The sequence below is a fragment of the Dromaius novaehollandiae genome, chromosome 1 (genome assembly GCF_036370855.1).
Source record: "Dromaius novaehollandiae isolate bDroNov1 chromosome 1, bDroNov1.hap1, whole genome shotgun sequence".
Lineage (NCBI taxonomy): Eukaryota > Metazoa > Chordata > Aves > Casuariiformes > Dromaiidae > Dromaius > Dromaius novaehollandiae.
In genome coordinates, this window is record NC_088098.1 from 194,458,887 (window position 1) to 194,483,562 (window position 24,676).

Genomic DNA, 24,676 nt, shown 5'->3' on the forward strand with positions numbered 1-24,676 from the left:
GAAGGATGCTTAATTGATTTATCAAGGCTAAAACAGCCTGGGATTTATGAAGAGATACCATTTTAGGCATCAGGGTAGTTTTCTATGCTGCGGAATTTATGAAAAGCTGTTGAGTATCTGAGATTCATGTTTTGTTGCCTAAACTCCTCCAACTGCACCAGTCTCAATTCTGTCCTGTAATGCTTAGGTGCTCATACTGGGTAAAAAGCAGTATAATTTTGCTAGTCCTGTATTAAAAGCATGTCACTGTGTAAGTATTCTGCTAAACAGATTGTGTCACAGCTGCATTTTGTGTGTTTTTCCATCAGTGGAGGTGCTCATTTCATGTGCCTTCTTCCTGGTTGTGGTTTCATAGAACCTAGAAGCAGCTCCTTATTCCTGAGGTTTCTGCCCTCTTCCTGAAATTGAGCAGTGACTTCAAAAGTCATTCAAGCAGAGGCAGCTCGATTGTACTTTTTTTTCTTTCTTTTTATTTTTTAATGGCTCTCACCAAGATTTCAGAAATGTGATGTCTTTCTGTGAAGATCACATATGTCTTAGTAGTTTACTGAAAAAGAACTCAATACCTAAGCACAGGTCCCAGTTGTAAATGCAGCATGTGTTAGCTGGCAGGGCTGGTAAGGCTGGAACCAGGATAGGGTTTCATGCGGAGATCTCAATACTAGCACTTACTAGGCCTCAGACTTTGAGCAGCTCTGCATGTTTTTTTGTGACTTTTACATTTCCTGTTTACCCCTTTGCATCAGTTCACCACCACCTCATTTTTATGTCCCTTGCTTCATTTTTCTTCTTTTTGTTTTTTCTTCTAATTCTTTTCACTCGTGTGTATACCTTACACTGCTTTTAATCCTTTTCTGAGAACTCTTTGTATTTGAGTCAGACCAGATAAGTCCAAAAAATTTCTAGAACAGTGTGCTTGCATTGACCATTTTATTTGAATTGCATAATTGTTTATTAACTCTCTGTATTTTTCGTTGCAGCAAAGCAAGCAATGGAGCAGGGAAAATCTCCAATTATAATAGACAACACTAATACTCAAGCCTGGGAAATGAAGCCATATGTGGAAATGGTAGGTTTTGTCATGTAATTATATTATCTTACAGCTTTGCTTTGCAAGCATACCTTCACGTGTGATAAGCTGGTCTGCTTTGTTCAGAAACATTTTCCTTACTGAAATCTCTAGAGACTGCTTTTTGGTACAGTCAGTAACTTGTATGGCAATAATCCAGACTGATAAAAGGATTGATTAGACCTAATTTGCGTAGCCTGGCATGAAATCCATGACAGGTTTTAGGGTAAGTGAAATTCAGCATGTTACCACTGTAGAGTTGACTACCTATGTTTATTATACTGGTCTGTAAGCATCTTGTTATAGTCACTGCTATACAGATTTTATATAATAAAGATACACATATCAGACATTTTTCTTCCCTTGCTGCAGGCTCTAGAAAAGGGATACAGAGTGGAGTTCCGTGAGCCAGATACTTGGTGGAAGTTTGATCCCAAAGAATTAGAAAAGTAAGGCTTATATTATAGTAGTCAGTGTACTTTTATGTATTTGTATGTGTAAAAATATGTAACAGCTTATATTTTATTCAGCATCTCATTGGTGTATATGCTTAACTGCAAATACAAAAAGAGTCTTTATTTAAATATGACTATTTAAATATACCTTTAAGCAGAAGTGTTACGGGTATCAACATGAACACACAGATAAATAGAGGTCCTGGCTTCTTGGCCATTGGAGTCAGTATCAAAATTTGGTTGGGCATGAATAGAAAAATGATTGACCCATGTAGGAGACACTGCTCTCATAATGAATAATTTAAGTTATTCTGAGAAATTTGTTCCTATAAAACATCACCGAAGCCATGATATTAGTAGAAGGCAAAAAGAGCTTATGCACTTTACAAAGAATGTATCAATATAGGTGATTTGTTCTGTCTGCTTTTATATATGCCTCAGTGTCAAAGAATAATAGCCCATTACTAATCAGTAAAGGTTAAAAGGCAAGTTCTTCTGTTCCGATTATTCCATTTCAGGATTTTCTGAAACTCTACCCCCAGTCTTCCAAGGGTGTGACTTTGAGTACTGTTGGGCATAGGTTATTGGTCCTGTGGGTTTTGAGAAAGCCCGTGAAGCTATTTAATGTTTCTGGTTATTTTGTGTTTTTCTCAGGTTTATCCGCCTTAGAAATGCGTGAAGTATCATTCTGTCCTAGGGAGATTTCATTGTTTGAAAAGCAATGTAATATTTTCATGGTCGAACTCAGAGTTCTCTTACTGATCATCGTTTTATTTGCTCCCAACTGACTTGGCTCGTAATTGTTCTCAGCATTGTAAAATTGCTCCTATAAAGCATCAAGCGCGTCTATACTCACATTACTGACTTAGCCTTTATTGTGTTTATACATTATAAATTTTATTAAGTTTGTATCTTTTGCTCCTAAGCTACCACTAAGTTATTTTTAGAGATGGAGTCCTCTTTCTGCATGATGAGATCTAATACAAGTTTTTCTAGTTTTGGGTGCAGCACTGTTTAGTTAGGAAGCTGTCTTCAGTAATCAGACACTTCTAAGATGTTTAGTGTGAGATTTCCATTCCATAAGACAGATTCATATTTCCCATGAAAATGCAGGTTTTCACGTGGTCTTAACAGGTAACAGAATAAACAAACGTGAAGTATTAATTATTACCATTGAATTTTGTTGCCCGGTCATTAATTGTAGGAGTAAAGTTTATGTATTTACTGAAACCAAAAGGAAACCCTTTAACTCTGAAGTCCTGCTGCCAATTCCTGTAAGTATCCTAGAAATGTTGAAAATGTTTTAGCTGTTCCAGTTGCTCTAAATATTGGAAGGGAGGTCCGTTGTCATCAAACTTAATTTACCTAGAGTTCAGGAAAAGTGCTGATTTGAGGTTTTGTTTTGTTTCTTTTCATTGCTTGGAGGAAGAGGAGGCTTATTTCTCAGTTTTTTGTTTTTGTTTTTTAATATTAGAATGCCTAGGAAATAGATAATATTAAAGAGGTTATTGTCATCCTGGGATTCCCCTTATGAATTTTGAGCTGAACATCTTGTGCAGTACTTGGGCAAATGCTAAGTTAATAAATTCAGGTAACTTTATTAATAATCTGAAGTCCTAAAGACTGATTCCCTCCTAAACAGAATCAATTAAGACTGTTTTTTTCTTTCTGGGAATTGGAATAAAAAATACACCAGCTTCTGCTTTAATTAGTTAGCATAGGATTTTTATTATATTTTGGATACCTCTTCCTTTTTTTTTTTTGCGGTGCTGTGTGATCTATATGAAGTGGTATAATACACCAATATTCTAGAAGTCAAGTGTATTTCAAGATGCTATTTCTTATAGGGGTGTTTCTACCACAGTTTAGTGCGTTTGAGACACCTGTGAAAAGACTTCTTCAAAGAATAAAAAGACTTTCTAGGACAACACTAGGTGAATCCTTGATTTCAAAAAGTTGACAAATGTTTATAGATAGATGTTAGCGGGTTTTTTTTTTTCTCCCAGTATGTTTATGAGGTTCAAATTATTTCTAGACTCATGCGTGATTTTGCTTTTAGTTTAGTTTTGTGCATGTAACTGTCTTGTGAAAACATCTTGACTTCACATGCGTATGTCTTGTAGTCCTCAAGATTTCCTGCGTGTCATTTAGACCTCTATATAAAGGATTTAATGCTTTCAGAAATCATTTTTAGGAAATCTTGAAAAATACCAGCCATAGAACAAAGAAGTGGCAAAATGACTGGTAGAAGGGAAAGGTTCTCTAGTGTTTAAGCCGTGTCAGATGAAAAAGTTGCCATCTGTCATGCTAGTATCCTTTCAGAGTAACTGCTCCGTTAGGAAGCAGAAAATAGTTGTACATTTGTTTCAGACTTTGGAGAGGTAACAGGTATCCTATGTACCCATGTATTTTAGGACAGATGCTGTTTCTTTAAAAAAAGAAAAAGTTACCTACTGTTTCTATATACTGAAAGGTGGAATGCAAACATGCTTTTTATAATTCTTTTTTCTTCAATATGATCATGAATCTGCAATTTGGTATTCACCATTGAAGACAATTAGGACATGTTCAGTAAAGTAATGTCCATGTAGGATTACTTTGCCGATATATTGGTATGCTCTACTTGGCAAGATTCTTCTAGCATAGAGACAGTTAATAGTGAAAAAACTTTACTTTTATCAATAGATTCTGTGTTCCTGTGAGCAAAACAAGCTTCCAAAGCATAACTGTCTATTAGGGGCTTTTGCTGGTATATGCTTGATGTGATTTTTGCCATTAGTGATTGTATTATCCTGCCTCGTTCTTTAAGGGAAAGTATTAGTTCATTCTTGAAATGACTACACAACTCCATTCAATTGTAGATGAATGTACACTTTATTTTGTGCTCTTGAGCTATAATTTTTTTTCTAGCAGTACTGAGATATGGAGAATCTTGAATAACTTTGTGCTACCACCTGCTGGCATGAAGGGACATATACTTCCTCTTCTCGGTTCTTTTTTATCATTCCAGTCAAGTGCTTTTTAGAATCCCTGTATCTCTAACGGGATAACTTTTTCCTGTACTGTTAATCTTGTTCACCTTTGTGAATAAAATTAAAACTGTTAAGACTAGCTAGCTAACCAGTTCAACATGCTGCTGCTGCTGGATTTTTTATTTTATTTTAAGCATGATGTAAAAATGTGCCTCAATGAAACATTGAGCCTGCTGTGATGGTCACTCTTGGTTCTGATGATGTCTCAGGGAACAGCATCTGTGAGAGAAATACTCTGGTTAAATCTTTCCTTCCTAAAGAAGAAAGTTGATAAAATGCATCTCAAGGAGTCAGCCTAATTTTAAATACTTCTTCGATCACCAGTTCTTCTTCTGTTCCACATACAGCGTGCTATCTGCAGTATGCTTTGAACCTTGTCAACTTAACATGTACTTCCATGTTGGAATAATACACACAAACTGCTGAAAAGAGTCGGCCTTTAAAATGTTTCTCTCTATATAGAGTATCCTCTTTCCACTGTAGCCCGTTTGTTCTGACTATTGATTTCTCCATTATAGGAATTGAGAAAGTTGTTAAGGGGGCCCATGCCCGTTCTGTCCCTGACAGAAAGCACAAAGAGGTGGCTAAATTCAGCTTCTTGGTGATAAGAATATGTTGGGTTATAATAAATGTTTGTCTACACTGTTGAAAGGTTCCATGTGTGATGTGTTTTTAGTATCTGTTCTTTGAGATTTGGTTCTGTTAGACTACTGTTAATTCTCTGACATACAGTTCATGCATAAGCTTCATGGTCTTCTTTTTGGCAGAGTCTGAAATTTTCTACTAACATGAATTTTAAGATCCTGTTCTGTAGATACTAAGGAGATAGATACATTCTAATGCCAAAACATATATTTAATCGCCTTTCACTCAGGTTCTTAATTGACCAAGTTCTCAGTGAAAGCAGCAGCTGTTCATTAAACACCTTGCTAGAGCAGGACAATTCTTTTGGCCTCTCCTCCCTTAAATATGTCTTGGTATATTTCTGAATTTGCAGCAAGCGTCAATAAGAACTGTTAGGTAAAGGTATCATGAGCGTGCTGTTCTGGTCCAGAACTAAAATTGGTTCTTATTTTCATATGGAGGTTTATTGATGAGAAACATATTCCATAGTTAAGGTTTTGAAACTATAGTGGGTTTTTTTATGCTGGTTTCTGAGTTTGATAGTTGCTTTCATAAGTAGTAGTCTCATCATTCATCCCTGTTCTCACTAGCTAGAATACCATATAATATCTGATGAATAAATAGAAAGCAAAGACCTTCTAGGATTTTTTATGTACATAGTCCTGATGAATAACATTGCATTTCTGTATAAAAAAGAATGGCTGTATTATTTTTTATTATTTAATATGTACAATGAAGGATTGTTTAAAAACAAGCCGTAACACATGTTAAATCCTGGAATAATGAGAATGTAGTGTAATGAAATCTGAAATTGTAAATGTTACAGCATTTTAGTTTCAAAATGTATGCAATCACTTGATTTAGTTATGTCTTCCAATAATATATAGCTTACTGCTAGGTAATGCAGGAAAATACATCTGGTTCTTTCAGATAAGAAAAGCTTTTTTTAAAGACTGTAAACATATAAACATACCAGAAAATTTATTTAAATTTTTATTTTTATAGGAGGAATAAACATGGGGTCACTCGTGAGAAGATTGCTCAGATGTTGGAACGATATGAATATCAAATATCCATACCTATTGTCATGAATTCAGTGGTACCTCCTCACAAACACATACAAAAGCCACCTCTGCAGCGAAGACATAGGTGGGGAGGCAATACAGACTCATGGAATTTTTTCAGTATTTCCAATAACTGATAACACAGGTTGCAGTCAGTTAATAAAAATCTGTTACTTGCCGTTCTTAAATCTGTCTTCACCACCAGTAAAATAGTGAATCTTCTGCATTTTAAATAGGCCTATTTTAAGACCATTCCCTTCTGGGGATTGTTTCTTTAACAGACTTAAATGTAAATAAAATTGTACATTAAATGTTTTTAAAATATATATTTATTACAGTTGTAATAACTTCAATTTTTAGTAAAGTATTTGGAATAGTATGAAGTATAGCAGAGTCTTCCTTCATAAACCTAGGACAATGATGTTGTCATATACCAGGTAACTGTTGAGCAGTTTTTTAAAGAGGTCATATTATTATATCTTTTAAACAGAACTAAAGCCCAGAAGAAGAGGTTATTTATGTAATACCTAATTTTAATGATTCTCATTGCTTTTAAGTCTCCTGATCTCTTACCAGATTTTTTTTTAATACAGTTGTTTTCTGGATTGTTGGATGCTTTTATTTTACTTAGCATCCAAAATTTAGGCATGTCTTTTTCTCTGCCTTTTTTTTTTTTCTTGTGTCTCAGAAGCTCATCTAGTAGCTGAAGCAACATTCTGCCAATGCAGTATTCACCAGACTGAAACTGTAACTTGAATTATTTTTTGAGGGTTTTTCCTTCTCTGTAGTAGTATATAAAGTGTGATGGTGCCTGCATACCACCACCGTTTTTGTGCTAAAAACACTAAATTTTCGCATTACAAAAATAAATTCACCCCTGTCTTTCTGATCGAAGTTACTTACATTTAGCATAAAAATGACACTCATGAAGCATTAGCCTGTTAACTCCCAATCCACAATTGAGATGAATCAATTCAATAAAAATAGTGGACACAGTTCTGTAAAACCATGTTGTATTCTTAATTTTGGCATACCTAATGTAATCTGTTTAGCACATACCAAAGTATGAGCTAGCATGGAGATTGATTTATTGCCCCTTTTCTCTTAAAAACTGGTAAATTAGTAAGATTTCACTTTGCTTGCTTTCTAACCACTTGCTGTATTAATAAAATATGTCTTCATTGTTGTTTTAGTAGTTCAGTGTAAGTTTTTTATTATTTCAAAGTTTTTATGATTTTATGTACATTAAAATTATTACTAATCTGTTAGTTAAAATAATCTATCTTTAGGCCTACCTACATTTATTTTTCTTATACATTGAATGAGTTAATCTTGAATAGGAAATTTTGTCAAGAAAGGTTTTGGATGGGCCCTGAAAAATTGCTTCATTTTAAAATCTGAATAACAGATGTTTAAAATTCAGCTATCTAATGAAGTATTTTTCTGTGGTTTTGTATACCTATTGTGCAATTCTAAATTTGAACAACTTAATGTATATCTAAAATAATGTTTACATAAGACATCTTATTAATTATCGAAGTTGAAGTGTGCAGTTTCACATTTTAGTAATTGTTTTAATTGAAAAATAATTTTAAAAGCTTCAGTAGTGCATGGATTATTAATATATTAAGCTGCTGTGTATTTAAAAACCAAAACTTTCCAATGATATTAAATATTTTCCCTCATTGTATATTATTTATACCAATCGTGTTACTATTTTTTTAGTTTTCTTGGTCAACTCTTTCCATGTCTAAAGAGAATCATGGAAATCATTGTAAATCCTCAGTAATATTTAATTATCTCAAAGTTTTTATTTTTAAACATGAAAGTGTATTTCAGCTGTGAGGAACATAAAAAGGGTTTTAGAGAGATTGATTTTATTTACTCATATCTATATTACTTTAAGTCCTAATAAAGTGATAACATTTATTGAGGCTTTACGTAATGTTTACACAGTCTGCTAAGATATGACAAAAAATAGCTGGTTATTTGACGTTATGGGTTTTTTTGGTACCTCCCATCTTCAGTTTTTAAAGGAGACTGAGAATTTTTTTTACCAGTGTTTAATTGATTTTTAAGTTGTCTTTAACTGATTTTTTTAAAATTTAAATAGATGTGAATTATTACTAGTTTAAAAAAAGATGCAGCATTTTTGTATATTATCTTTTTAATAAGTTGTTGATGGATAGTAAATATATTGGATATGCAAAGCATATTGGTCAGTGTAGGCTAGCTATGTACTAAAGATACATAACAAGAACACTGCTTTACAACTTGGCACTGTATCAAATACTTGTTATAAACTGCTTAATGTTACAAAGCTATATTCCAAGGTAAGTACAGTGACAAGGTAAGTGAAAACACAATGGAATTACTGTCTGAGTGTGTAATGCTTGGTCTGCGTTTTATGGTATGTTCATATTTGATGAGGATATGACAGTCATGTTTTAAGCTACTAACTATAGATACAAATATCCCTGAGAAATTACTTAGTTATTGTCTGTGGAGGGCATATTGCATTATAATACTCATATGTAAGAATAATAAAGAGAGTGTGTGAAATACACGCACCAGGTATTGAATTTATCCTGCTGCCTCACAAGCAAAGTATTTTGTCAACAATTGCATACAAAAAATGTGAGAACTCCTTGTTCAACTTTAAATTAGGAATCTGAATATTTCTACTATCTGGCATAGTGTTGATGCAGTACACCTATTGACTTCTCACACATAATAGTAACATGTACCTGGAGTTAAGATTTTCTACTTTTTGTTTGTTTGTTTGAGTAAATTGCCAGTTCATAGGATTTCATAAGTTAACAGTGTCAGAATTTTCTTATGTAACTAATGCATAGAACCTTATTGTTATTAATATAAATTGTAAATACCTGCTGCATACCTCAAAAACTGGTGAGGTGGTAAGCAACTTTAAACAAAGTAGTTATAATACTTAGCTGTAGCTTTAACATCCCATTTTTTAACTCTGATTCAAATTTCATGCTTAAATTTGCAAAACATCCATAATTTGGTTCAGATTGCTGTCCAATTAGCATTGGCTATGTAGGATTATTGTGTTACTAAAGAAAAAAGCATCAGTCTTGCTGCTTCCTCTAAACTGCTGTTTTCTTAGTTTATTTCCTGAAATGTTACAAGTTTTCATCAGCCTTGTCTGTGACAAATGATTTAGTGTTCTTACTGTTTCTTTTATTAAAAAAGAATAAAATAAAATGTACCTATATTTTTTTCTTTTTAATGAATGACGTTAAGTAGTCTCCTGTTAGGAACTCTGTCTTCTGTTCTGATAGTTATGTCCTTTTTAGTCCATTTTAATGTAATTCACCATGCTACATGATTTTTTTTTAAGCTTTTATTTAAGATGAAAGAAGAAAGCTAAGATTTTATTTCTATCTTGTCTTCTATCTCTTGAAATCTTCTACAGACATTGTAGAATTTTCTCTATGTTTCTCTGCTAATAGATAACCAAAAATCAGGCTTTGTCTAGGTGAGGTGAGACCCATAACATTTATATTTGATTGTTTTCTGTCTTCCTCTTTCTTGGTAATTAGGCTGTCAGTGTTTTCTTTTTTGAGCTGAACATGATGTTTCATTTTCAATAAATTAGAAAAAGAATGTACTTTTATACTTTCACATTCATGTATGATAGATGTAGTTTGAACACCTGTTTTCTTCCAGAAAACTCAATTTCTGGGAAGAATGCTTCCATTCTGAGTGGCATATCATGGGGGTAACATGACTAGGTATATGATGAGAACTTTATATGATGAGCTTTCCATTATGAAAGAACAGAGAGGCTGTATTACAACTCCGAGTAAGAAGAAATAAGAAGACACATAATGTTGAAATGACAGTTTCTAAAATTGGAATTAATATTCCATCTTAAGAGTGTTCATGTAAATGTTAGATCAGATATATGGAAATATTTCACTTCAATGTTTCTGTATTGATGCTTTTTCATTTCAGTATTTTATCTTCTCATCCTTTTGAAATAGAAGTGCAGTATGAAACTGAATTTTTTTTCTTAGTTTAATGCTCCTTAGTAATCATTTTTTAGGTGAGAAACTACTTGTACAGCATTTCTGATTTTCTTTTTATAAAGCTAAATGGAGCAAATTTTCTGTAAGTCACATTATTTTCAGTTCTCAGAAAAATGTGTGAAGAAATAACCACCTGCTCTTTTAAATATTTAGGAGATGGGGCAGTAGCTAACAGGGGTTGTCAGAGTCAGGTCATTTCAAATCTGTCTAATCTATTTCTGTAATAGGGGAGAAGCAACAAGTGGCATTTTTTTCTTCAGTAGGACTGTGACAGTGTCATTATGGATGAATCATAATAAAAGTATTGAGAAGTATTGGGCCTGAAATGGAGCTTTGCAGCTTCCTTTTATTTGATAGTGCTGCTTCCCCAGAGAGCTAGTTCGTTTTTCAGGTAGACAGTCCTTGACTATTTAATGTATGCCTTACTGATACATAATGCTGTTGTTACAATGCTGTGTTATGCCAAGTCATGTATCTGTGAAGTATTTTTTTTTTCAGTTGCATTGGCAGTCTTTTTAATGGCATTAGATATTTTTCTGTTTTTGAGCTACTAATTGATTTCAGCATCAACTTTTCTCTTATTGTCCCTCAAACTGCTATCAGACTAATTTCTCTTTAATTATGTGGGTCATCCTGTTCGTCCTTTTCAAATTGGCCCGACATTAACTTTCTAAGTATTCCAAGGTTTATTGAAACATAGGAGAAAAATATCTTCTGAACCAATTTTTTGGAGCATGTGGTTGCATGTTACTTTGCCCTACTGATTTAAAAAATGCAAACTCATCAGTGGATGTTGTTTAATCTCTTCCTAAATTACTGACAGACTAAAAAGCGCTACTTTAGCTGACTCTAAAGTGAATAAGCAATCTTTTTTTTTCCCCTAGGGCGTTTATTGTATCATTAAAAAAATTAGTCTTCATTTAATCGTAGGCCTATAATAGTGTTAGTCTGTCCTTTTGTTCTTCATACTTCTGATTGTTTTTATGTGTTCTTATCTGTCAGCTTTAGGTTTTGCCTGATGTATGTTTCCTTTTCTGTATTTTGTATCTTCTGTCTTTCAGTATAACCAGCAGTGAGTACATGTTCTTGGAATGTACATGTTCTAGAAATAATTCTATGAATTTTCTTTTGAAATTAACCTTATGGCTTTGGGGTTAAAAAAAGAATAAAAGTAGCCTTGTTTTAGAATAACTATATTTACTTGTAACTGGAAAAGAATATCCAGCCAACCCTTCTCACAAATCTTATTATGTTTTGTAGAAACGGTCATTTCAGTAACGCTGTCAGTTTTAGCATGGCAGGATCGTAGTGGGATTTAAATAGGGCTTGTTTTGGAACCTGATAGCAATGTGAACTCTCTCTATTACCTTCATAATAGGTTACTGCAAAGCTAACCCACATCTTGTACTTACCATAAAGAGTTCCTGAAGGATCATGTACCTAAGTTAGAGTGGACAGGCTACAGAACTTTTTCCCCATCTATCATTTTTCCTGATTGTTTCACTTTGCTTCTAAGGTGAACAGAAGCTTTTCATGGCTAGCGAAAATAAAAGTGCCGATACCCGATCTTTTAAGTGAAGCGAGACAGATATACAAATTTGAGCTCTATTTGCATATTATAGATCAAACTGTTTGATACTTGCTCCAATTATTTAGTAAGTATACCTGAGAAAGTCTCAAAACTATGAAATCTGCCATCAGGAGACTGTGCTTATGGCTTTGCAGCAAAATTCATTTATCCTTGTTGGTCTTCAAGTGCTAAAAGTTTTGAACTGAATGTTCCTGGAATATCAACAACTACAAAATATTCTTTTAGGAGGAGAATCTGGATTAATCTTGGCAAATGAACTGCTTTAGGTTAGTCACTCTAGGTTGAGTAGGCAAAGCAGAAAGGATTAAGAGTTAAAAGTACATAAAAATTGGATTCAAGTTAGTTACAAGAGGTAAGAAAGACATAAGTTAAATATACAGGTGTATAAATAGAATTCTATATATGTGTATATAGAAGGCACAGTTAGGGCATTATGTTTTGTTCTGTGTTTTTGTTTTGTTTCCTTCCAGCAGTCTAGACTGAGTTCCTGTTTCTAATATTAAAAATCTTTGGTTATATGCATAATGCTGCCCTGTTCACCCTAGATCTTGAGGAATGGATTTTTTGGTGAGTAAAGATACAAAACTATGGCTTTATTTTCTGTTGCTGTCTAGAGGAGTGAACAGTAAGGAGATGAAATTAGTTTACCTGTTCTTGATTAGCCTACAGTGGCCCTGTTGAAAATGTCCAGCTTTGGGCTCCTCAGTACGAGTAAGATGTGACACAATGGAGTGAGTTGAGCGGGGGGCTACCAAGGTGGTCAGGGGCCTGAGGCACATGATGTACAAGAAGAGGCTAGGAGCACTGGATTCGTTCGGCTGTAAGAAAAGAATGCTAAGTCTAAGACAGCTTCTTGCTGTCTTCACCTTCCCGATGGGAGACTATAATGAAGATGGAGCCAGACTCCTCTCAGAGGTGACCAGATAAGAAGCAATGGACAAAAGTTGCAACATAGGACATTACAGTTGGAAGAAAAAAAAAAAAAAGTCTTTCATGAGGGTGGTGAAACACTGGCAGAGGTTGCCCAGAGGGCATGTCTGGGTAGCTCTTGAGCTGAGCTGTGTAAGCACGTGCCTGAAATGCAGCATCCCTAACAAGCATATCATAAGGGAAGGGGACTTTAAAATGGATTGTGAGGTGGCTCACAGGATTTAATTTTTGAACGAAAATCTTGTCTAAAATCAAGGGTCCGCTCGTATTCAATACTGTCTTACATTTGAACCATTCAGATTATATATACATTATACAATATGGTAAGTCTGTAAAAGCAACATAACTTTTTTTTTCATTTGGAATGAAAATGGTTGACACTGTAAGGGTAACTCATTATAGATGTGCGTGTATTTTTTCCACAGCTTTGAACTGGTTATTAAGCAAGTGGGCTTTGCATTTGCAATGGATAACACCATTGTGTCTGGTTGGCTGCAGTCTTCACCTCAGTGCTTCAGCTGCTTGTTTGGAACGTAGACCGCCAACTTGTTAGATGTGGTGGTGCAATGTGCTTCAGTGTTGCTGAGAGGAAGGTGCTTAGGATTTAGTGAGACCTGACAGCTTCATATCCAGATATGTCTTAGTGATGTAGTCTGTCCAGAAAATGATGAAACCTGAGGTTGAACCTTGTCTAGGAAAATTGGATTTTTCAAGCCTGTTACAGATGCTAAAAAGTGTTCCTTAAAATCTCATATAGAAATGTCTTTATATCAATAGAAAAGTGAGGACCACTACTACACAGCAGGTTACACTGAAGTTCTTTAACCAGTGCAGATTTGACCATAGTTCATATGTCTTCAAATGGCTTTTCGATGCAGTGTATTTCTTTTCTAGCCTGGATTAATTTCAACCTGGTTGTCTTCATCCCTGAGCTGATGTTATCCAAGTAATAGAATTAATGTTATCACATGTGAAAACATGATTCATGCTGTACTTCCAGTCCAGTGCATGCATTGGCATTGAAGTCTGTAGTGTTCTCTTCATCTGAACATTGATGGAAAGGGCTTAAGTGAAAAACCAATCCTTTAAAACCTTCATGAATGAGAAGGTGGATGGTAGAGTTGCAGTTTCCTATCTCTGTATTGTAAGTGCATCCCTTTAAGTTGGATTCGTATCATTTGTAGCATTTTGTTTGGTCCTTTATGTTTTATTTTTAATGTGCTTTTTAACATTGAGCCATACCTAATTTTGCGGAGAAGTCCAATAAAACAGCAAATATCCATTAGCATCTATCAGTAAATGTATTGCTGATTCTGTTTTATGTCCTCGTTATAATTTAGAGTTACATCAGTTGAGATGTATTTGTGGCATCTAAATGAGGTTGAAAGCAGCTTTTTGGTAGTTCAGGAAGCAGAGGTTTGATAACGGGCTGAAGCTAGGATCAGTATCTTCAGGATGGATTTCTTTAATGTTGATCAGTATATTCCATGACTAAGGAGCTGAAATGGGAAGTTGGTTCTTTTACTCAGAAGACATTTCTGGCTTTCATTAACCAGGCAGGACAAAGATCTTATTCTGAGTTAGTCACATCCCCCAATGCAGAACTTCTTGTGGAGTGAATAGATCATCATTTGAAAACTGAATTTATATGACTATCACCTCAGGCAATTGTTTTTGTTTGTTTTTTGTTTTGGGGGTTTTTTTTTGAAGTAAGGTGATTGTACTTTGGCATGTATTTGACTACCTAAATAGCTTCTAAAGACATGCTTTGGTCAAACCAGTTTTATGGTATTCTCTGCGTATACTCTCTATATCAACCTTTCATGTGTCTGGACTATAGTAGGGCATCAGCCTCATGCCTGACTGTACATTGCATAGAATTATATAAGCAAGTCTCCTATAGAAATTATATAAAAATTAGAGTAGCTCTTTGAGCATTGCGACAGATTATTGTCTCATATGAAAGCGAGGATTTAAATCTCACCATCACTGACAGTGCTTTTGGGAGACCAGGAATGAACAGTGAGTTACGTCAGGTTGAATCCAATTAGTGGGATCTCTACTGATTTTTGGGGAGGGGACATTAATTTACAAAGCTGTAATTTGTAGACATTTCTTAGGAATCATTTATAGTGAAATTCCATCAGATGGGCTGAAGAGCAACCCTGCTCCCACCGCTTCTTTTGTCTTTGTCTTAGCTAGGCACTAATTTTACTGCTTTTTTCAGTGAGTTAAATCAGCTCAACAACAAAATAAGTACTCCGTTTCTTTTTTCATGCTGACTTGGGCAGCTAAATCCACCCACAAGGAGGTAGATCTGTGCTAGAACCAACAAAAGACAGGTGGTGGAAATGCATGGCAACATCTGGGACAAAGTAGAAAGGAGAATAAGGCTGTTTTTTTCAGCAGCAATGAACTAAGCTGGATGCTCAGCTGTCTAATGGAACTTCAGTCTTCAGGGAACCCAGTAATGATGAAGGACAATTTTTAAAGTATTAGGCTCAGATTTTTTACATGTGTTTGTTTTCCAGTCATTTAATCACCTAATACTAATTCCATTTGATTTTGAGAACTCATTAGTTATAGGCAAGATATGTAACAAAAAAACTGGTACAGTGACTTCTGTTGTGAATCAAAAATTTTGACTTTGATTTGTTTGTTGCTGAAGTGCAGTTAGATCAAGAGGAAGAGAGTGTTCATTCAAAAAGGCACTTGGACTTAGCAGGTAAGAAAGATGCAGAGTATTCCCAGTTTTTGCATAAGCAGCTCTGCTGTAATTTTGATGTTGAAAACGCACTCCAGAGGTTTTCTGGATTAATGATAATAGTAAATTTCCTTAAGCAGCATGTACCTTATGACTAAATGTCATTCTTATGGTTTCATTTTTTTAATTTACCAATTCCTCTATATTTCATTACAGCAATCACTGCAGACTTTTTTTGATATCAAGTAGATGGTGTCAGCTGAGATGTGTGCTAGAGCTGAGGTCTGTGAAACTGCAAATCTTTAATTAAGTAAACCTTTTTTGGTTTTGCCATTTTCCAGTGAAAATGTTGCAAACTTACGTAGTTTATTTTCTTTGCATATTCTGCCTCGGCTGTGGTGGAAATGCATTTCTTTTTCTAGTGAAGAATCTCTTCTGACCACTGACTGTCAGCCACGCTGAACAGTGCTATTTTGAGCATCAGGTTACAACCCTGAAGACAGTAATGGCAAAAAACCATTTTAATATTGTCTAAGTGGTCTGAAAGTGGCTGAAAAGTTTCAAAGCATTCTTAAAGAAATTAAAATCCTATTTCAGCAACATCTTTTGTTAAATCTTTTCAGATCTGTTGCATCTGTTCAGATTTATTGTGTGGTAATAACTGAACAGTTTTTTAAAAACATCATAGCAAAATTTAAATAAATTAAATTACACTTAATTTTTTCCTTTGAGTGTGTAGCATGTGTTAAAAACAAACTACTAACAAATGTCATTGTAAAGAAGACAAGCCTATCTCCATGTTGGTTCTTGAATTTTCTCAGTGTTTGGGTGCCATATGGTTTTACAATAGGGCAAACTCTTTTGAAGAGCTTTAGGTGGACTCAGAAAGAGAAGGAACTTAGATAAAATTAATAGGTATATTTGTTTTATTATATGCAAAAACCTCAACGTGGTAATGGATATATCCCAGTTAGAAAAGTTTTAGCAATGCTACTATAGTGCATTACAGAGTGTTATAGACTTGTTTCTTTGAGAAAGTGGTTGCAATCAGTTGGGCGAAGAGCAGTTGTCTGGAGGAGTGAAGTCAGTTTGGTTGTTCTGTGATAAGCAGTACCATCACTTTCCTTTTGTTTTTAGGGTGGGGTTTTTTTGTTTGTTTGTTTTTTTTAATAGGAAATCTGAATCTTGAGGGAAAAGAATCAGACTTTTACTGAACTGCTATAGCACCTTTTTGTTTCCAGGCCTTTGAAATGGCAAGGTTGTTGTCTTTAATCTGAACTACTGAATGTCACTATATTAGCTGTTTTTCCATATATGCTAAATCATCACCTGGATCAATATTTGCATTCCTTATCATTTTGGCATGCAGTAACTTCAATGAAATAATAGCTGTTAGTTTCTCTTGATCTTCCAGCATGTTCTTTTCCCAATATTTGGTGGATATGTTTCTGTTCTTCTTGCATGCTAAAGTGAATCCTGTACAGTGTTTTTTCTCCTCCTGAGTCAGAATTAATGGTGAGGAAAGGAGGTAGATGTTCTGAACTCTGAGAATTTTTTCCTCATTTCTGCAGGGTTTTTCAATACCTTTTAGTGTACCATCCTAACCTAAGAAGGTCTTTCTCAGGATTGTCTTGAAAGGGCTTTAAGATGTATCAGAAGTTAGGTACCAGAAATGTGCTTGAATCAATGTTATAGAAGTTCCTTTCCATGAGAAGCAGCACAAATTCATGTCTGGGAAAAGTGGATAGTAAGTAGGAGTAGACCTAGAATAATATCAAGTGCGGAGAATTCTTTTCCTTTGCTTCTGGATTTCAGCCTTTCTTATGCCAGTGCTGATATTGGCAATGTGGTTGTCATTTCTGCAGACATGTTACAACAGCACAAAGGCCATTAGACATAATACTAAATTTCTCTTGGAATTGGTGCACAGGTCTGATGTTTTATTCTTCATTCCTTTCAAAAACGATTAAAAACAGGACATTGTTCTGTATTTCATCAGTATGGGGTTTTATGATTTTGAAAACTTCAGAGAACTTTGTATTGCTTCTTAAAAAAAAAGAAAACAACTTTTAATAGCCACGTAATTTTCACGACTGAAGAGAAAAGTTAATGTCAGGATTTAAGACAGCTTTTGTGATTAGTTTATGGCCTGTGCAAAGCTGAGATATGCATAATAATCTTTCCAACCACCAAAGTAGATGTTTAGTTCTTATATCATTTGATTAAACAGACAAATAACATCTATTCAATCCTAAAACTTATTCTGGCATCCCATGTCTCTTTTCAGGCAGACAAGGAAGCATGTTTCTGAGTAGGGAATGTATTGTGAATGGAATTTGGAGTGAAATCCATCTTGGATAATTTTAAGTATCTGCAGTGTAGGTGTCTGCCCCGTAAAGAAAATACGCTGATTTGGGAAAGAAGTCAGTTTTCATTATTTACATGAAAGCACCATGTACATTTAAATGCCCAACATCTGAAAGAAGTCCCATTTCTTAGTAGGTTTTCTCGTCTGGATGCCATTTTAGGGGAATAAGATTTGTGTGCTTCCTAACAGAATGTTTTCCGAGATCCACAGTGCTTGCAGCAATATCAAGGAACCAATACTTTTGAATCCAGTTCCAGTTAAGTGACTTTGTGGCTATACCGAGGCCTAGAAGGCTGCTGAACTGTTTCCAACTCGGAGAATTGGGAGGGCTTGCTTTATGGACTTCAAAATAATTTGTGTAAATTGAGGGTAATAGTGAATAAATTTAAGAATGAATAAAGGGTAAAGATGGGTCTCTGTAGGTGACTTTTAGGTCCCAGGCTGCCTATTGATGGTATTGGCATCCCCTCCACAGGTACACACGCCTTTTTTGTTATTTCTCTTAAGCTCCATGATGCCACACTTAAAACAGCCTATGTTAGATACGAATACACAGAAAAAGAAAATAACAACACTGATTCTTCTTGCTGTTCCTGTTTGTTTTAGTGTATTCTATGAAGTGCCATCCTGAATAAAAAATTTTGCAAGAGCAGCAGATCTTTGACATGAAGATGTATTGATCAAGCATAACTTTGAAAAGCCAGTCTCTCTTTGAAGAGTAGCTTCAGGAGAAGTTAGATTTCTGGACTAGGTTTTCCTTACTCATTTTCATTTCAGGATTAGCTGGCTGAAGGACCAAGATCAAGATTTTCAGAAGAGAAATTGTTAGGGCTCTTTTTTTTTTTTTTTTTTTGGTCTGTATTTCTTATCAAATTCAAATCGGAGGTGCTGAAAAGAACTGGAAAATTAATGTTATGTAACCACCTATAACTAAGTTAATATGTCTGTAGTGTGTTATTCTGGTTCAAATAAAAAATGAAGTATTTTTTTTCCAAATAAGTATATGTGTACTCATAATATGTTGAGCAGTAAGTTTCAGAGTTGTTATAGTCACTATCTTCACATTATTCATTTTGTTTGCTTGCTTGCTTGTTTTTTAAAGTATTTTGAACTTCTGGATGCAGCTAATCTGAATATAATCCATTGAATCTTAATAGATGCATTTTTCTTACCAGATCCTTCATTTAGTACCTCTCTGCTCAGCATGACATTCCATGAAATTTCAGAATACCAATACCTCTTTAATACTTGGTACTTATCATTCAAGCATAATTTAGAAAGACATCCAGAAACATGTTGTTTGGTCTTGCATTGATTTTTTGATACTTTTTGTAAAAGTAGATCTACTTAACAATTAGATCTAAAATTGGTGAGACTGCAGCTATATTTATTTAAACAGGTTTAAAATGTTCAAAAATTGTTTGAATACTAAAGTGTGCATATATGTTCAATCATAATTTCTAAATTTGAGGTTTTATCAATTTAAAAAGCAGATGATCTGTATTTGATAATCAGATTAATGTAAAATACTTATTTTTCAAATTGAATACCACATAGATATAATTATTAAAATATATTTTCTTTCACATTTAGTTCTGTTATTCTTCATATAGGGAGACAATTTTAAAGAAGAACCCTGGGCGCCAATTGACAAAAGTGAAGCAGAGGAAAAAGCGAAAAAGAAGCAAAAAAATGAAAGGCAATCATACAGAAATTACAAAGAAAAAGTTAGGTGGAGCAGCTCATCATCTAATTCCGGATGACCAGGAAACATCAGAAAGTGAAGACGATGACTCAGAAGAAGAAAACAGAAAATCTTTGTGTACATTTAGTGAAGATCCAGGGGACCCAATAACAGGTTGTGAAGAGGGGCCCAATGATGATAATGAAAGCCTAAAAGCCGCAGTGTTTCCAAGAGAAAGGTCTCCTATTACTGAATCTGAGATGTCAACTATGTTGGACAGTGCAATGAAAAATGAGCTGTCTGTAGAAAGTGGCAGTTCATTTTTGTTAAATTTTAAAACTATTTCTAATGAAAACCTAACCAAATATGCTTTTGATGATCAGGAAACAGACCACAGGCAGAAAGAAAGTGTTTTAGAAAGCAAGAGCAATTTCCTAAAAATAAATGATGATAAAAGTTCCACCCAAGAAACGGAATGCAACTGTGCTGATTATAACACTATGTTGTTAGGCACAAAAAACAAACTTAGCTCAGATCAAATTACACGTGCACCTGACATGGAAGCTAAGCTTTTAAGTTTGAATGGTGAAAAAAAAGAAATCTCTCAGTGTTACAGTTCAGAAGTATATGATAACGTGTCTGATAATAACACAGAGGAGAAACATGCATTAAAAGGAAAGAATTGCTCTAATGGCTGGGCATTTTTTTCAGTTAATATACCTACGGAGGAATTGCAGCTGGACTTTGATGAACAAGTTTCTCTCTCTTCTTGGTCTGAGGATAAGTTTGTAGGTGAACAAAGACAAAAAAAAGTGAGGAAACCTAAACAGGCTCATAGTAACAGCTCAACAGAGCTAAATTGCCATCAGTCTTATGAAGAACCAGTAAAGGAAGGCGATCCATTGGTAAAGGTAACAGCAACTGAGGAGACTGCTAATGTAATAAGCAATGGTCCATGTGCCTCTCCTGCAGGTGAAACATGCATTGATTCAGTTGTGGAATCCAGGGACACCTTCACACACTGTTTGAGTCAAGTGAACACTCCAGGAAATGGTCCTGCACCAGTTACATCCAAGAGGAAAACATGCAAAAGAATTTTCAATTTGGCACCAAAGTTTAACCTACCAAGACAGATTGCTGCTAATACAGAGGGGAGGAAGGAAGTCCAGTTAAGAGATGATGTCCCCTCAAAAAGCATTTTAGAAACAGAGCAAAACAGAATTCTGAGCAGAGACAGCGGAGAGGAACATAATGAGAACCTTACATCTCAGGAATGTTCTGCACTTTACAATGGCAATGAGACAGCCTACTCCTTACCCACCTATGATGCAGATTCTCCATTAGGTGACGTTTCATGTAGCCATTTGGGACAATCTGATTCTTCTCCAGTGCCAAGTGTTTGTATTATTTCCAGGACAAAGGAGGAGCAAGATGGAACTCATAAGCAACAAGTAGTTGATGAAAAAGAGGGTGAGAGTGCACAAGCCTCTTCAGCGGTTACAACTAGCAAACCAGATATTTTGTCTTCTGTTAAAGTGGTTTCTGAATATCCAGAAGGTTCTAATATATTGGAAACCTGTGGTGAAAATATGCACAAAGCAGATGACCCTGAGCCGTCAGAGGCTTTGCAGGCCAAAGATAAGCAAGATGTGAACATGAAACCTGATTTTCTGGGACTTCCCTTATCATTAGGATTTGCTTTTCAACTTGTGCAGCTCTTTGGTTCTCCAGGCCTTCCACTAGGTAATACTCTTCTTACTACCTCAGTGTAAAAACACCTATGACTAACTATTCATTTTCATTGCAGGTAACAATCAAATTTTAGCCTTATTGTAAGGAATGACTGCTTTCTTGGTGAATTTCACCTAAACTCTTCTTCAATTTCTGTCTAAGGTGCCATTAGTGTTGAAGCTAAGAGGGTGTCTAGTTTGGCCTTATTTTTGCAGTCTCTTTAGTAATGGTGGCTTACTAACTTTAAATCCAAAGCATGAAGCTCTTGTATTGCATGCTCTTGTATTGTGTTGCTATGTATTGCATTAATACATCATGCTGAGTAAGATTTTAATGAGTTGATTGCAATATTACATGGAAACATGATACAAAGTGTTTGCTCTTATGCAACATTTATATGCTTGCTTTTATATTTCACCTTGTTAGAATAGTACCGTTCCTTTACTTAGTAAAGCTTTCATAGACTGTTATGTGGCTTAGATACTCTTGAAAAACCTTTACCAGAGTCTAATTTAATTTGAAATTGAATATCAAACTTGCAAAAGTCATTTCCTAATACTGAATACATTATTTTAATCATGCATGGTTAAGAAGTGTCACAGGTGTGTATACTTCCGTTCCACAGCTCCAGTTGTCATGTCGTACTTTCAGTTTAATCTTTTTAATTTGGTAGTTATAAGTGTGACAATCAGTCATCAAAGGATTTGTGTGTTGCAACTGTGATTTCCAAATAAGGCAAGCTAACATAACTATCATAACTGTATCCAACAACAATAAGAAACATTCGTTTAGAAATCACTGTAGTATCTTATGTGTATATACCCCTGCTGAAAGGTCAGAAAATATTAAACCCTAAGTTCCATGTTTCCTATGTGCAAAACTGTGAAACCTTTTTGGCCCAAATTTGATGAGACTATTCCTGCGTGAATAATTCATAATTAAAAAAAGAAAAAGAAAAAGAAATGGAGCTAAATTCTCTGAACAGGTAATGCTTTTTACAAATGCAATTTGAACTGAGATACTGTTTCAAGAACTAAATATTATTAGATAGGCCTGGTAACTGCAGCTCACCAAGGTGCAGAAGCCTCTGTGGAAAAACAGTCTTTGATTTGGCCTGCAAATAGGATTAGAAAACAGGCTAGCTTTTCAGCACATAAGCCCTATTGGTTTCAGTAGAATTTACTGTTAAACATGTCTTAAAATTTTTGCTTGAAAGTACAACGGCTGAAAAGCAGCTTATGTTCTGTTTATCTGCCGATGCTGACTTCCAGATTCTTTGCTTTTATCATAAAAGCTGATGGCATTACTACCTGCCAGAACAGTGATGGCAAACCACTGGCGGCACTACTAGGAATGGTACTGATAAATTCGGTGTGGTGCCCAAAAAACCTACAGTGCTGCTTTATATAAATTTGGCACCATACACCAAAAGGTTTTCTGTACAGAGCTATAACAGAGCAACTAGGTACTAGTGATGTTGATATCCTCAACTACTATGTAGTTGCATCTGCTGTACATACACTTCTCTGTGATCAGGTGAAAGGCTCTTGTGTTTAGATGATTACTTTCATTTGAAAATAATCTTTAAGAGACGCAAAATCCCCTTGATATCTCTCTGAAGCCTCGCATGTTTGTGGTTGTTACTTTTTTCCTCAAAATTGTGAATGCTATCTGCAGACTGCTGGCCACATTCTGATTTGACTGTAATTTTCCTACAATTTCAAAAATACTTGGGCTTTTTTGTGGCCTCTTATTTATTGAAAGTCTATATTTTACTGTTGTACACAATTGAACTGTGGTATTTTACCTCGCAGGCAATTAGAATATTTTTTTTTTTTTTTGGTAAAGTATTCTTTGGATACTTATCAATGAAACATTTAGTTGATTTATTTGCTTATATGATTCTCATAAGCACAGAATATATTTCAGACTGTTTTCTTACAAAGAATCTCTTTCAGCCTTTTAAAAAGTGAAGAGTTATTACAGTTAAAGCATTTAATAAGTAATTTAATGATGTTGCAGAACTGTCTATAATTAAACATTTTAAAATGTAAAGATTGTTGCTTATATTGCATTATCTTTTTAAAATTTTGTTTAATCTACAGACTGAAAGCTTTCTGTTGTTCTTGTTTTGCATAGTTTCAGGGGAGGTGTGGAGGAAATGAAAGTATTGTAGGAAAGCTTTTTTCTAAAATGGAAACCAAAACCAAATCTTTCTCTCTCCTCCCCCTCCCACACGCTGGCCTTAGATTCTGTAGAACCTAAATTCTGACTCTGCTGTTGGCTCATTTAAATATCCACCACATATTTAAGTCTGCAAAAATATAATTCAGTGATATGCTCTGGCTAGGAAGAGATTTGAATACTCAACTGCAAAAATATTTTGTTCTGCAGAATCCTTGTTGCCAGATGATTATATAGTACCTCTTGACTGGAAAGTTTCGAAGATGATCTATTCACTGTGGAAGACCTCTGTGGAGGTATGAATTTTAGGGGATTTTGGAAGGCTTTCCAATATTTTAGGTGTAAAGAGGAATTGTTCAGCTCGTGAAGCAAGATGATGTTCTTTGCTAGTAAATTCACCTAGTTTTTTAAACAACAGGAATGAGGAAGTGGCTATTTTAGGTACTCTTCTGAATATTACCAGAGCCAGCTCCAGGCTGCGTAGGACTGAGGTTTTGAAAGATGGGCTTCAGAAATGCATATGATCTAATTGTGGGAGATAAAAATCCATTTTCTCCTGATACTTGTGTCCTGTCCCAGCCTATGTTCATTAAATAGATCCTACTATCACTTACCATGTATTCCTTCTTATGATTTTCTCCCATCATCTAAGAAAATGCCATTCTCTGCTGGTACTAGCTCCCTCACAGCCTCTTCCAGAATTAATTCTGGCAGAGAAGTCATTCTGGATGATTGGGACTTAATTCTCCTTGTCTAGTTAGAAACTGTTGCTTACAGATTACGTTTTTGCTACTACCCACTAGTAACTGTATAATAGAATATGAACCTTGTTCTGTCCCCAAAATAAAATCTCTTGTTGTTACGTATTTTATTTTTTTCTTTGAACTATTCTTATCTATTTTAGGAGAAACAGAAAACAAATGGATTGCAGAATCCAAGTGCCTTGTCTGGTAAGTGTATTTTGTGATACAAAAATTGTATAAAATATTTGTTGGTCAGAAGAGAAAATAGTTAATGCTGAAGTCTCTCATAGTTTTTCATTGCAAATGAGTGATAGCACTCCTATTTGGGCAAATGCAGTAGGCTATGCTAAATAATATGTGACTCTGTAGATTGTACACATAGTATGGCAGAATTATAGTTGCTATGAAATGCCATTTTATATTTCCTGATTCATGGGTTGAA

General features: G+C 34.9%; 1 protein-coding gene across 3 annotated transcripts in view; it reads left to right on the forward strand.

The window, feature by feature from the left end:
- LOC112988379 (uncharacterized) overlaps positions 1–24,676 on the forward strand; it is a 49,759-nt gene that overhangs the window by 15,341 nt on the left and 9,742 nt on the right. For 2 of the 3 annotated variants that reach the window (XM_026108870.2, XM_026108869.2), the window contains 6 exons: positions 981–1,069; positions 1,442–1,518; positions 6,186–6,329; positions 19,506–21,319; positions 23,702–23,787; positions 24,396–24,441. In XM_026108870.2, coding sequence (XP_025964655.2) covers positions 981–1,069; positions 1,442–1,518; positions 6,186–6,329; positions 19,506–21,319; positions 23,702–23,787; positions 24,396–24,441 — 2,256 coding nt within the window. The remainder of the gene's footprint in view (positions 1–980; positions 1,070–1,441; positions 1,519–6,185; positions 6,330–19,505; positions 21,320–23,701; positions 23,788–24,395; positions 24,442–24,676) is intronic. The other variant, XM_064504944.1, reaches the window with a different exon arrangement.